A 15,475-nucleotide genomic window follows, 5' to 3' on the forward strand; every position below is an offset into this window, starting at 1 on the left:
ATGTTGGCCCCTCAATGGACGGGCAACCCATCCAGGATGTAGTCTGCCTCTCCCCTCATAGCAGCTGGGATAAGCTCCAGTCTTGCATTGGGATAAGTCAGGATACATTGCTTGGTTGGATGGATATATTTCTTTTAGATATGAGATGTATCCCATCCCAAATTGAATAAATGCTTTCTAAAGACACATAGCTCTCTACCGCCCTCTAGAGGCCACATTTACCCATAGCAGGAACTGCCAGGACCTGGTACAGTGACTACTTAGAGTAGCTCCAATTTCCATTTGAAAATAGTACAGTTTAATGCAGATAGAAGACAAACAGAACAAAAAACAGATCGAGGGAAAAAAGAAAAATAACCATAGTGCGCATATTACACACAATCCAGCGATTAAATGTTTAGTTCCAATTTATTGAAGTGGGGTAGTCACTTAATATGAGAACTCCGATTAGTGAAGAACTTTGGACCTGTTTAGACATACGTTTTATTTTTCTTTCGTTTTATGAGGTAACAAAACAACAAACAAATAAATGCCTTCTGCTGTCTACGATGAAGAATGCAGGCTGCATTTTCTCAAAACGAAAACTTTGCTTTCATCCCGCACCAGCGTGTTTGAACCCGTTTAGCCCTGATGGGCGGCGACAACACGTCACCATCTTTTATAAATCGACATATCTGGTTTCCTGCTGGTTTCTTCAGATCTCCACTTTCTGCTTGCTGAACAACTAAAAATGGCTTTAAACGGTAAAACTGCGGTGGTGACCGGAGCCGCGATGGGCATAGGAAAAGCAATAACAGAGAGTCTTCTGCAAAACGGTGCCAAGGTAAAGTTCCGCCTCAGTCCAGATGTTTGAGGGTGAAAGAAAAACATTTCCCTGTGGGTAAACCAGGGGATCAAGTTTCTTCCAACAAATTGTTGACAGGAACTGGCTGATATGACTCATGGACGCTCCTTTAGTCATAATTAAAAATAAAACTAGTTTGTGGTAGTGAACCAACAAGAATTGTGGAAATAACTAACACACATGTAGTACGTTATACTACTGGATAACATTAATGATAAAAAAAAAAAAAAAAGAGAAAACATTGCAACTTTGACTATTCGGAGACATTAAGGTAAAGGTGGGAAAAAACTTAAAAGCCCAATTTAGAATCAGTGCTATGAATACTACAAGTACACTGATCATACTTCTCACATGAATTATACATAAATAGTTTATGTTTATATTAACATATACCTAGTCTTACACATAAACTTGAAGTAGATTAATATTGTACAAGAAGGGGTATGCTATTCAGTGTACAGGGCCCTGCTGGCCCTGGGGCAAAACTAAAGATCCTAAGTTCAATGACAGTAAGATTAGCAACACATCTGACATGACATGTTTGGTCTGGCATGCCTGTTAAGTACAGTGGCTTAAATATATTATTATGATTTTTGCACAACCTTTCAGTAATATCTTAACATGATTTTAATTGTTTCACTGTCTGTATTTATTTCTACAAGTTCTGTTATGTAAAGCACATTGGATTGCTTTATGTATGAAATTCGCTATATAAATAATCTTGCCTTGCAACAGCCCAACAAGCAGTGACCCTCAGGCAACGTTCCATGAAGGCTGCCTGAAGGTTGCACAGCTGTAATCTCTGGCTAGGCTAAGGTTGCCTAATGGTTACTTTGTGTTATCTGGGTGTCCTGATTGATGAATGTTTAACTTAGAAATCACATATGAATCACATATTTTTTTTAAAGAAAAACATTAAGTACTGCTCACCAGATGTGGAGTTTTCAATGCACAAGTGCCGTCCCTATTACCTTCTACCAAGGAAGAATACATCTGTACATTTTTCTGAGCCGACTCTGCAGCACTCAGTAAACTCCACGACGTCATCAGCACATTAGAAACGACTCATCCTGGCGCCTTTTTATTGTCGCAGGTGACTTCAGTCAATGAAAGATACTAACTGTATTTCCTAAATACCACCAGCATGTAGACATTCCCACCCATGGCAAGATCACTTTGGATCATGTATACACCAACATTAAAGGTGCATACAGTGCATCCTGACCCACTTCGGACACTTGGACCACTTCTCTCTGTTTCTGTACCCAGTCTACAGGCAAAGACTCAAACAATCAAACCGGGTCACCACACAGGTTAAACTCTGGATACCAGAGACTGAGGACAAACTGCAGGGCTGTTTTGCTACTACAAACTGGGATGTGTTTAAAGCTGTAACCACTCTGGAGGACTATTTTGTCAATATACAGGATTATGTTATGTGATTGGGTACATTAGCACTTGTGTGGATAGCACTGTACCCACCATACCAGTCTGGAAGTTTCCCAACCAGAAGCCATGGATAAACAGTCAAGTACATCACATGCTACATGCTTGCTTTGCTACATTTACATCTGGCAGTAAGACTGAGTGTAAAGCTGCGAAGTACGTGCTGAGAAAGGCCATTACAGAAGCCAAGAGGCAGTACAGAAAGAGGCTGGATGGCTTCTATTCCACTGCTGATCCAGGCACATGTGGCAGGACTGTCAGCACATCAAGGACTACAGGAGCAGCTTCAGCATAATCAGTACCACTGAAAGCCTGCCTGACAACCTCAACACATTCTACACCCACTTCGAGACCCCCATGCCCCATATAGGGAAAAGGTTCACAGACACCTGGACCACCTCACTTCCCCTCCCCCACAATGGTCGTTTCATCAGCCCAGGCTAACATAGTCCTGAGAAGGATCAACCCCCACAAAGCTACAGGGCCAGAATACATCCCTGGATGTAGCGTGATGCTGACTCACATTCAGAACTATGTATCGGACACACTGGACCCCCTGCATTGCGTTTACTGGCCCAACAGGTCTACAGCAGACACTACTGCTGCAGTTTTGCAAAGCTCCTTCTCTTACACCTGGAGCATAAAGACTCCTGTGTCAGGATGCTCTTTATTGATTACAGCGCTGGATTCATTACAGTCCTCCCCCATAAGCTCAACCGCAAACTATTTTCCCTTGGATTGCACACCCTCCTCTGTGACTGGCTAATTGGCTGGTTAGGATAGTAAACAGGACTTCAGCCAGCATCATCACAAACATCTGCACACCTCAGAGGTGTGTCCTCAGTCCCGTCCTCTACACCCTGTTCACCAATGATTATGCGGCCTCTCACAAGGACACATCACCCTAAAGTTTGCAGATGACACCGCTGTGATAGGATGCATCACTGGCAGGGACTAAGCTGCATACAGGAGGGAGGTGGCCACTCTGGTGACGTGTGTGAGGAGAGCAACTTTACCCTCAACACGGACAAAACCAAGCAGATGGTAGTGGACATGAGGAAGGTGAGGAGCCCTCATCAGCCACTGCTGATCCTGAAAACAGGAAGTGGAGATGGTGATAAATACCACACAGCTGGTGAAGAAAGCTCAGTAGCGGCTGTACTTCCTGAAGAGGGTGAGGAGGTTTGGCATGTCACCAAAAATCCTCAACAACTTCTACAGCTGTGCTGTTGCATCCATCCTGACCGGCTGCATCAATTGTGTGGTATAGCAGCTCTACCATCATGGAGGCCAGAGGTACAGGAGTTTGAAGTCCAGGATATTCAGAGTTAGGAACTCTTTTTTCCCCTCCATTATTACGCTATTCTTAACATTTGACAGGAGTCTACAGTAACAATACTGACTGCTTACAGTATCTCTTTGTGCACTTACAGGTAAAACTAAAAAAATTTGAATAGTCGCAGGAAGCTGGAGCCAAAACCAGCATTTAGCAGGTGGGAGGCAGGGAACACCTTGGACAGGTCACCAGTCCATTGTTTGTCGCTCTGTGTTGGCCCTGCAACTATTCACACCTCGGAAGAATTTGTGGCGACCAGTTAACCTAACATGCATGTCTTTGGACGGTGGGAGGAAGCCGGAGAACCCGGAGATAGCCCATGCATTCACGGGGAGAACATGCAAACTCCACACAGAAAGGCAACTGTTTAAAACTCCCTCAGCTGAGGCTCAAATCAGCGACCTTCTTGCTGTGAGGCCGCGGCTCTATCAACCACACCACCCTGCAGCCCTTTATGAAAACCCAAAAATGATAGTCTCAGAAAATTAGAATAGTGTGAAAAGGTCCAATGTTGTAGCCTCTAAGTGTCTCTAAGAGTGGAGGAAGAATGGAGAGGCAACAATCTAAGACACTTAGGCCCTGATCTATTAACGCTTTGCGTGTACTAAAACAGGTGCAGACGGCTTTGCTCCGCTAAAATCGGCCCAAGCTTATCTATCAAAGCCGCAAACATGGAACTGCGTCAGTTATCCTGGCAAAACTGCGCCGCTCTCCACTTTGCGTTTCTGAAGCTACTGCATATGCATTATGGGCGTTCCGGCCAGAAAGTGCACATTAGTGGGAGGAGACTATGCAAATAAATCTGGTTTGCGCAGCAGTGGGATTCATGTAGCCCGCAAATAGTTTGCGGTGTTTATGTTTGCTCTAAAAATAGCGTTTCTGAAAAGCAGGTGCTAATTGGCACAACAGTATACGCGCAATGGCTGCAGTAATAATTTTAAGGAGGAGGCACAGACACCATGAAAGGCGACTAAGATAATGCATTTTTTTCTATTATATTAATATATTTAGAATGCCAGAGAAGAGGATTGTGGAGACGATCCAGCGTTGCAATATTAGAATTGCTGGATAAGTTTAAAGACTTTATCATGCCTGTCTTTTATTATTATTATTATTATTATTATTATTATTATTATTATTATTATTTCTTTATAGCTTTTAAACCTTTATTATTTCTTATTTGTTCCTTGCATGTTTTTATATGTACAATATCTTGGTTCCTAAAGGTTGTTGTTAGTGTGCCTTATAAATAAATTGAACTTGAATATGAAACTATATTGCAGCATTTCTGGTGACATTTAGATTTTTTTCCTCGACTTCCGCAATATTTTTATTTGTCTCCTTTATTTGTCTCAACTTCTATCGGATAAAAGTTAATTTTGCGTTTGCGGTTTCCTTGCTCTCCAGAACCTTACATGACAGAGCAAACAGCGCCGCTAAATCCTCATTTAAATACTGCTGTTTGCTCCGCAAATGATAACAGGAGCAGTCTTAATAGATCAGGCGCTAATCGTAGAAACATAACCAGAGCAAAACTGCGCAGCAAATGTTAAATAGCGCAGCAGTTTTGCCCTCGTCATAACTCAGCCCCTTAAAGTGCAGCGTGAAGTTTCCAGTCGGTGTTGATTTGGGGAGCCATGTCATCTGTTGGTGTTGGTCCATTGTGCTTTATTAAGTCCAGAGTCAATGCAGCCGTCTACCAGGAGATTTTAGAGCACTTCATGTTAGAGTGGTCTTCTTGTAGCCTGAGGGTTGCTGGTTCAATCCTCAGCCTGTCAAGCTTATGTCAAAGTGTCCCTGAGCAAGACACCAAACCCCAAATTCCTCCTGATGGGTCGTGGTTGAGCACCTTGCATGGCAGCTTCCAACATCAGTGGGTGAATGGGTGAATGTGATGTATAATATTAAGGTATCATTCCAAAAGCGCTATATAAATACTGACCATTTACCATACAGATGATCAAAATTTCAGTATTCAAAACCCTTTATTTAAAAATCGATTTCATATAATCTAACTGAGATTATAATTTTTGGTTTTTCATAAACTATAAGCCATAATCATCAAAATTATAATTAATAAATGCTTGAAATGTCTCATTTTGCATGTAATAAATCTACATAATATATTAGTTTCCCCTTTTAAGTTGAATGAAATAAATTAAGTTTTGTGCAATATTCACAAAAAAAAAACATGAAGAAAAAGGCATTTACACATTTACAAACCTCTGTCATAAAGCACCTTATCTGACTTTTCCTTGGCCTGCACAGGTGGCCCTCTTGGATGTAAATAAAACTACAGGAGAGGCTTTAATGGAGACCCTGAATCAACAGTGTGGCGCAGGAAAAGCTTTGTTTCTGAAATGTGATGTTGAATCTGACGAGCAGATTAAAGGTAATACACACACACATAGGCTACTAATATACATTACAAATCAAGTAAACCTGGCTGATGAAAATAGCACTGACCCATCTAATATCTGAAACCGCGAACTCAAATAAGATAAAGGCAGTATAAAATCTTGGAAATCTTGGAAATTGGCCATTGTGTTTATATTGTCTTAACTCTGAGAGTTACTGAAGTTATTAACAATTTTCTGGCTTTATAGATTGTGCCCAAGTTTCATAAATCCAATCTGGCACAATCTATAGAAGAGTGCCAGATTTTTCAGTGTCTTGTTCACTGAACAGCCCGTGGTAATAGGTATCCAGTTTTACCATCAGAAGAGCACAGAACTGGAAACCCACCAAAACTTGCTAAGAACTGATAAAAAAGTTGATTAACAATTGCAGCTCGATAATGAATATTCCTCTAATACAAAGAAAATGAAAGAACGGCTCATTTTAGTCATGAAACCAAATATTAACCACAGTTATTTGTTCTCTCAAGCTGCTTTTCAGAAAACCATGGAAACCTTCGGAGGAATCGATATCGTGTCCAACAATGCTGGCATCTTGAATGAGACCGCATGGGAGAAAACTGTCTCCATAAACCTCGTAAGAAGCAAAAAGAAGCAAAAAAGTGCTTGTGATTGTACTTTTGCATCACCAACATGCTAACTTACCTCATAGCAAGTTTCTCATTTCCTTCTTTCCTTTATTTACAGAAGTTTGCAGAAATGATTAGGCAATCTAATAGTTAAAACAGGCTTAAAATAGCTTTAATGCCAGTATACTTCTTCTGTTTGATTTCACAACATTTATGCAAGAATAACTGGCAGCATATACCCATGGGCAGAAAGGCATTTTTTTGTTTTTTCCTTAAAAATAATCACTTAGGCTATCTCTGTTATAGATGGGCAGCATCAGGGGGACTTATGTTGCTCTGGAGCACATGAACAAGTTGAATGGAGGTCAAGGAGGAGTTATCATCAACACAGCATCCATGGCAGGTAAGGGACATGATTTATTCACATTACTTCTGAGTAGAACCGCTGGGTATTTGTTGTTGTAAAACTAAACACTAACATATTCTTTACCATATTAATGATATAGGCCGCAGCTTTAAAATTGGGAAATGAATCCCAATTTAAATGCCAGCGGTTGTATTGAACACGTGAATCTAACAACAGTCAGAACACCTTTTATTTCTGAGATTTAGATCTCTTTTTTTTTTCATCGCTTTGTTTTATTTGTAATATTATCACTCACCAACTACTTGATTAAGTCCACATTGCTAGTACCAGGTTGGACCCCCTTTTTTCTTCAGAGCTGCCTTAATTATTGGTGTCATAGATTGAAAAAGGAATTGAAAAATTCCTCAGAGAATTAAAAGATCAAAGATCCAATAGCATCGATCCGCAATGAAAATATCTATCAAACATTGTTAAAGAAATCCTTTGTAACTCAGGTGGAATTGTTTACATTTGTTTTGTTCTAACAACATTTTGTATTTTGGTTTGATGATAAAAAAAAAACATTCATTGGCCACTTTATTAGGTCTACCTTGCTAGTACCAGGTTGGAACCAGTTTGCCTTCAAAATTGCCTTAATACTTCATGGCATAGCTCACATGTTGGAAACCTTCCTCAGAGATTTTGCTCCATATTGACATGACAGTTGCCAATTTGTTGGCTACACACCCATGATGAGAATCTGCCGTTCCACTACTGTGGCCATGAAAGGATGGAAATAGTCAGCAACGTGTGTACCAAAAAAACAAACAAAAAAAGAGAACCCCGCACACTATTACACCACTACCAACAACGTGAACTGCTGAAACAAGACAGAATGGATCCATGCTTTCATAATGTTCCCACCAAATTCTGACCCTACCATCTGAATGTAGCAGCTGAAATGGAGACTCATTTTTCCAATCTTGTATAGTCAGGTACTGGTGAGTGTGTGTGAATTGTAGCCTCAGTTTCCTGTTCTTAGCTGACAGGAGGCACCAGTGTGGTCTTCTGCTGCTGTAGCCCATCTGCTTCAAGGAGATGCTGTTCTGCTTGATTGGAACCAGTTACTGTTGCCTTTCTGCCCATCCTCCTCCCACCTCTGACATCAACAGGGTAATTTGTTCCAGACAACTGCTGCTCTCTGGATATTTTCCCTTCTTCAGACCATTCTCCTAGAGATGGCTGTGTGTGAAAATCCCAGTGGATCAGCAGTTTCTGAAATACTGTACTCCCACCAACAACCATGGCACATTCAAAGTCACTTAAATCTCTTTTGTTCCTCATTCTGATGCTCAGTTTTAACTACAGCAAGTTGCCTTGACGACGTCTACATGACTAAATTATTGGCTGATTAGATATTGGTGTTAACAAGCAGTTGAAAAGGTGAGCCTAATATTGTGGCCAGTGAGTGTACTTTTTTGAATTTGTAATTAAGTAAAGCATTTGTCTGTTTGGCAGTTGATATACACCCTCTCCAACAGAAAGTAAAGCAAAATTTATAAAACAAATAAATTTGAACTAACTTCATATAATAAAGCAAAAGCAGACTGATGGGAATTCTGATTAAAAATTGTGAACGTCAAAAAAATTCTCAACAAAATAAATAAATAAGAATCAGAATTCTTACAGTTACAACCCATGTTTTGTAGGTGTTGGTCCGTTGCTGAGCTGCCCTGTCTACACTGCCACCAAGAGTGGAGTGGTCGGCTTCACTAGAGCCATGGCGGTAAGGAAGGCTTGCTCGTCGTTCTCCAGAACAAATTTCCACAAAAATGAACTAATACTAAGAGTAAAACAGTAGGTGCAGACATTGCTGAAAATGTCATGGAAAGTTTTTGAGTCTCAGTCAGGTTTCTGTATTTTCAACCTTGAATCCAGAGAAAAATTCTGTGCTTTAAACGTGAATCCAGGTAATTTAGTTTTCTTTGTTTTAAAACCAGCAAACGGGACCATAAATTTTAGTTTAATCATTTATTATTTGCTTCTCAGGAGTCCAGGTAACAGGGATCTTGAAATTGAAAGTTTCTTTTGGAGGATTGACCTGGCCAAGTCATGCAGCAGCTTACACACAACCATCGTTTGACTTTCCTCTGGCCCAGGTTGTCATTGTAAAGGAGAATTGGTTCTCATTTGGCTTATCTGGTTAAATAAAAGGTTAAATTAACTTAAAATTTAAGAAATAATAAAAGTCTGTTTTCCTGCTTCTGACTGCTAAATGACAGAGCAAATTAATTCGGTCAATTTTAAGTCCTCTAGTAAACTTTCCATAAATGTGCCTGGACAGAATGAAAACTCAAGCTGCAGAATTTGCTCTGAATTGGTTAATATATTAGTCATGATCACTCAATTTAGGCTGCGTCATACAGTGGACCAGGAGGATCTCAATACAGCATTTTGATGATGAGTAATGAATTGTGAAATAAAAATATAAATAGCTAAATATAATTTCAAATTTAACAATAAATTCACACAGAAAGTACCAAAGTGTTTTGTAATTACATATTTTAAATTGATATATTAAAGAGAAATAGCACATTGAAGTAATAATTCAATATTAAATACTCTGATTTGTAAATATATTTTCAAATGTTATTTCTAAAAGGAGAAATAAATAAATAACATAATAATGCAATTAATTTGGTTATAAATAACTTTCCATTTCATACATTTAAAAAAGTAATTCCCTTTTTCCATATTCATTTTAAAGGGCTGTTAGCACCGCAGCCTCACAGTAAGAAGGTCGCTGGTTTGAGCCTCAGCTTGGAGGAGGTTCGAACCTGGGGCCTTTCTGTGTGGAGTTGGCGTGTTCTCCCTGTGTATGCGTGGATTTTCTCCAGCTTCCTCCCACTGTCCAAAGACATGCATGTCTCCCTGGGAGTGAGTGAGTGTGAATGGTTGTTTGTCCCTATCTGTGTTGGTCCTGCAATGGACTGGTGACCTCTCCAGGGTGTACCCTGCCTCTCACCTGTTAAAATGCTGGGATAGGCTCCAGCTTACCTGTAATGGACTAAGGGGCCAAGATAATGATGAATATCCATATTTTCCCCCTGGCATTTTTTAATCCTTTTTGCAATTGGATTTCCTTAATGGTCTACCCTCTCCATTTAGCTTTTGTGTGACACTTTAGGCCCTTGAGTAGTGTAACCAAGTTAAACCAATCACAGCTGCTCCTTGAATGCAACCAGCTCTCTCATTGGTTGGATGGCCACACTTGCATCTTTGTTTTGAATCTCCGATTTTGGGACGTAATTCCTCTTTTATATTTAAATTTAAAATGTGCAATTACAAAACATTGCAATTTGGTTTCTTTTTGTATTAATTAATTGTAGAATTTGAAATTATATTTAGAAATCTATATTTTAATTTCAAAGACCCTTCTGGTCCTCCATAATGTCTGTTGTTGAGACACACACAAAAAATAATTCAGCATTAATAAGAACTTTTGAAGATTTGAAAGAGGCCTAATTATGCGCATTTTCTTTCAGGCTGCATCGCAGGCATCAGGCTATGGTATACGTTTTAATGCCCTTTGTCCTGGTTTTGTGCAAACTGACCTTTTGAGTGACGTCACCAAAAAACTGGGACAATTCTCCCACTTGGCTGATGCAGCACAGCAGCTGATAGATACAATTGGGATTTTAAGGTGAGTATTTACTTTGTCTAAATGATGCAAATTAACAATGCAACATCTACATTTGGCCACATTGAATTTTTTTGGTGTTTGTTAATGCACGTATCCAGTATCATGCAGGTACGTATTACATCTTTCATGACTATGAATATTACTGCGTGCATGCATATTCATTGATGTCACTGAACCTTTTTGATGCAGTGTGTCTGAGGTAGCTGAGTGCTTCCTGGAGCTGGTAAAGGATGAGACCAAAAATGGAGAAGCCCTCGTCGTGTTCCCAAAAGGAAAAACTTACATAAATTTTCCATCCTTAACCCAGTAAAGACTGATGGCAGTGATGTACCACAGCTCCACTCAAGGTTGATCCAACTAGATCTAGCTAACAAAACTGTCATCAGTTCTTTTCCCCCAGTTTTCTGTATAACTAGTTTGCTTCTTCATTGATATTTGATTTGCTCATACTTGTTGTGAAACAATAAATAAATACACCATTGTGTTCATACAGTCATGCATTAAATAAATACATCCTAAACAGTGGAAAAAGTTTTGTTGATCTTCTGACCCCAACTGCGACCACAGCATTGAAGCAGTTTGCTTATAAGAGCAACAGAGGTACTAATGATGCTGTTAGTCTCAAAGCAAAGCACTTCCCCAGGGAGACGCTAGGGTTTTTTTTTTTTATTTTAGTGACACTTTTAACTCAATGAAGGTACATATTTTTTTTAAAAGGCTGGCAGATCTTACCGTTGATAAGAACCTGATTCTTTGGATCAGAGACTGTTTTGCTGCCCTCAAAGGGTTTATGTTAGTGGCACGGTATCAGGACAGCTGACCACAAGCAGTGGGTGTCCACAAAGGAATGCTCTTTTACCCTTGCTCTTTGCTCTTTTTACAAATGAATTTGCTCCAAATGAAAATAATTTTTAACAAATTAAATATACAGATGACATGGCCTTAGTTGACCTGATGCAGAAAACTCCTCTGGTGAAGCTTCCTAACTTAATTTTACTTTCTAAAGGTTTTCTAACAGTCATATGTGTCCTCATAGCCTGTGTATGAGGCCCAAAAATGAGAAAATTCTGTCACCTCTCTCACTTGTTTGTGCCACGTTTTAGCAAATGTGTGCTCAAACAGGTGAGTCTGAAATCTTTCCTTTTGTGACCTCACAAAGGGAAATAAGCACTATCCCAGGTAGTGGATACTGCTGTTGACCTGCCCCCCACCCCACCCCCGGCTAACTGAGCCTGCCCTCTGAAATCCCCGAGTGGGTGCCAGTGAAAGCCAGATCCTCTCCCAGAGATGGGCGTAGACAGGCACCACTCATGAACATTTAAAGGTTCAGAAACAGAAATGGTCCGTTCTCAGTAGAGCTCACTAGAGCTACTTTCGGAATGGCTGAAATTAAGGACCAAGGCTGAATTTGGGGTAATACACTTTTAAAACAATGTTGTTGGACCACTGATACCCATATGAAATTGTTTAAAGAAATGTATAATATGGGACCTTTAAGCTGTCTTGATGTCAGTCCTTGTGACAGTCCATTTCAGAACTTGTGTATATTTCACATATCCAAAGTGTTTTTATCTTTTCATCTCCCTGCTTGGTTTGATCACTTAAAGTGTAAGTGTAAAACCAAATTAAACAGGATTGTGGTGATGGCAGGCGAAGTTCTAGGAAAATGGTAACTGAACATTTATACTGAAAGGACAAAGAGGAAAGCTAAGAGAATTTTGGCATATAGCAATCACCCTCTGTCCTGTCAGTTTGAGCTTCTGAAGTCAAGAAGGCGCTTTAAAGTTGCACCTATGCAGTAGGCTACTGTATCTTAGGGGTGCATGTCGGTTGTGATGGTGAGCCGAATACATTAATAGATTATTATAGTTAGGTTAACCTCCTTTTAAATGGAGCCCTCTGTACAGCTTCAGATACTTACCAGCACAGTAAAACTTTTCACAAGCCAGGAAGCTGCAATCCTAACATGTAGCATACCAAAATGATGGGGAGAACCTCAACTAAAATACTCCACAAAGTATTGGCATCCAAGCGAAACACAATTAAACCACAAGCAATTATATGAGAATGTAACAAAAACATGAGAATAGCACTGTCTGCTTTAGCTTCCGATAATTTCAAGGAAAGCTTTTTTTTTTTTTAAATGACGCAATCATGACATAATTTCCATGAAGATGAAGGGGGATTTATAGTAAAGTATTCACTACTTTCTGGATCCTCATGGTGTTTCTAAAGTAAATTTGGGGGCTATTCCTCAATTCTCCTGACTAATTATTGATAGAGGTATTGATCATCAGTATTGATGGCTTTCCTGAGCTTCTATATACCTGCTAACACTTCCATTAAAACATATGTAAAACTGCTCAGGTTATTTTGTTTGCTTTTATTTTTGTACAGTTCCTCATCAGAATTATTACCTTTGCCAAAGCCGAGGTTGTGTATCCAGCATTGGTTTTTTGCTTTTTGAGCTTCTAACTCAAAAATAATGCCCACAATCGTTAGCAAAAAAGAAAAAAAATGAATAAAAAATAAAAAATTACAATGGATTTGCGGAGGTCTGCACTCTCTGGCATAAAACATAATGCATTCAAGTTAATCTTAATTATTAACATATCCGAGGGTCTAATAATGTTATGGGTTGGTGTAGGAGGCATGACCCAAAACAGAGACGAAAAAAAAAGAAAAAGTGAGATTGTAAATCATGTGAGATTTATTGAGAAGATGGCACCGAAGTTGCTGGGACAGTGGATGCTCACAGGCAGGAGTGGAAGTCTGGCAGAGACTGCTGGAAAAGATTAAACTGGTACTCACCAGGAATTATATCCAAAGTGAAATGAGACCTGACCGTGAGGGTTTTTCTGAAGTGCAATATATGAAACTTTCCAGGCAGGCGGTGGATGGGAGTGACGAGAGGAAGAATTCACTCACAGGACTGACCGATGATGAATGATTCCCAACAGCTTGAAGAGGTACAAAAAAAATCCAAACAACAAAATCCTTACTCATGATCTGAAGAAAGAATGACAAAATCAATAACAAACTTCTTTTAGATGTTAAAACATAACCAATTTGGCCAGACATTGCCACTGGAAAGCAACGGCTGACCAGCAGATCCAGGCTTGAAAGGAAGCAGCTATAAGTAGTCACAGGTGAGCTGCATGAGCCATCAATCAGCAACTGGAAGCCACACCCAAGAAGGGCAGGAGCTGGAGACATAACCCACACAGGACAAAAAATCCACAAAACCCAACAAATAATCTACCCACAAAAATATTTGGTTTGCATTTATTAATTGGGAAATATTTTATTCATATTTTGTGTTTTTTCACTTAAAACATTTGTGTTTATATTTCCAAAGGGGCACCGAGGGCTTAAAATTATTCAAGCTATCCATGTAAATTTAATAGTTAATAGCTAATTTAATTTGAAAATTCAAATTTGATTTCCATTGATAGTTGTGTGATTTTGTTGTCAGCACATTCAACTATGGAAAGAACAAAGTGTTTAATAAGAATATTTCATTCATTTAGATCTAGGATGTGTTATTTTAGTGTTCCCTTTATTTTTTGAGCAGTATATTAACATTAACAAACCTTGGCAGGGACTACGTCACTGACAACAAACAATGGACTGGCCAAGAAGAACTGAAACCAATGGACTTAAATACATTGAAGGACTAACTAGACATAGGTGAGGTGAATGAGCAAATCAGACCAGGCAAACTAATGAGCAGGGGCCAAAAAGCCACATAAAACTAAACATGATCCTGAATACCAAAAGTCAAGAACATAAAACCAAGAACATGACAAAACCCTAGAACACGAAGCACATAAACCATGATCATGACACTAGCTCTAGTGTTTACCACCATCTTTAACCTCTCCCTGTCACAGTGCATCGTCCCTAGATGTTTCAAGCAGTTTGTCATTGTACCAGTCTCCAAGAAAACCCCGCCCACCACCCTGAACGACTGCCACAAGGTGGCCCTGACATCTGTGAAGATTAAGTGTTTTAACAGCTGATCAAAAACCTCATAAGTTCCACTTTGCACGACTTCAGGCTTATGATCAGGATACTCAGTAACTTTTACACCTACACTGTGGAGTGTCCTTACAGGCAGCATCATCATGTGGATGAGGAGTAGCTTCAAGCAGGATATTCTGGCCATCAGGAGGGTGGTCAGCTGAGCAGATCATCAGAACCCCCCTCCCCCACTTACAGGACATCTACAACATACACTGTAGAACTAGGGCCACCAGAATCATTAAAGAATCCACTCACCATGCCATAGACTGTTCACCCTGCTGCCTTCCAGGAGACGTTACTGCTGCCTGAAGGCTCTTACAGAGGAAAAGCTTCTTTCCTTAGCCCATCTATATCGTCAGCGGACATTGACACACACACACACACAGACATTCATTTTTTCACTGCACATCTGATCCTGTTTTTGTTTCTTTTTCCTGATGTTGTGTTCAAGCATCTGGAGTAAGTGCACAAACCATTTTACAGCTCATTATACCTTGTATGATATGGATGTGACAAATAAAAGTAATCGGAATTTGAATTTAATAAACTTAATTCACAACTCAATTTCTAAACCAGCTCAGCAAACTTCACTATGGTAGCTCATGTTGACAATCGCAAAAACAGCAATAAAATAATGATCAGGGTTCACTAAGTCATGGGTTTCAGAACATTTAAAAAAAAAAAAAAAAAAACTAGAAGAAACTACATATATATATATATATATATATATGTATATATATATATATATATACAGTATATACTGCAGGACAGGAAAAGGCCAAATACCA

General features: G+C 39.5%; 1 protein-coding gene across 1 annotated transcript; it reads left to right on the forward strand.

Annotated features, from left to right (window-relative positions):
• The first annotated feature begins 657 nt into the window (after window positions 1–657).
• LOC121654722 (15-hydroxyprostaglandin dehydrogenase [NAD(+)]-like) lies at window positions 658–11,145 on the forward strand. The gene is made up of 7 exons (XM_042008961.1): window positions 658–823; window positions 5,895–6,018; window positions 6,514–6,620; window positions 6,919–7,015; window positions 8,668–8,744; window positions 10,504–10,661; window positions 10,851–11,145. Exons 1-7 carry the CDS (start codon window positions 731–733, stop codon window positions 10,969–10,971), a joined length of 777 nt encoding a protein of 258 aa, XP_041864895.1. The 5' UTR covers window positions 658–730; the 3' UTR covers window positions 10,972–11,145.
• Window positions 11,146–15,475: the final 4,330 nt, after the last annotated feature.

The sequence above is a fragment of the Melanotaenia boesemani genome, chromosome 15 (genome assembly GCF_017639745.1).
Source record: "Melanotaenia boesemani isolate fMelBoe1 chromosome 15, fMelBoe1.pri, whole genome shotgun sequence".
NCBI classification, from domain to species: Eukaryota; Metazoa; Chordata; class Actinopteri; order Atheriniformes; family Melanotaeniidae; genus Melanotaenia; species Melanotaenia boesemani.

Coding starts and splice junctions, on each gene's coding strand:
- LOC121654722 (XM_042008961.1), top strand. CDS start 731: ATGGCTTTAAACGGTAAAACTGCGGTGGTGACCGGAGCCGCGATGGGC. Junction 6,019..6,513: donor ATCTGACGAGCAGATTAAAG/GTAATACACACA, acceptor TGTTCTCTCAAG/CTGCTTTTCAGAAAACCATG. Junction 10,662..10,850: donor GATACAATTGGGATTTTAAG/GTGAGTATTTAC, acceptor TTTTTGATGCAG/TGTGTCTGAGGTAGCTGAGT.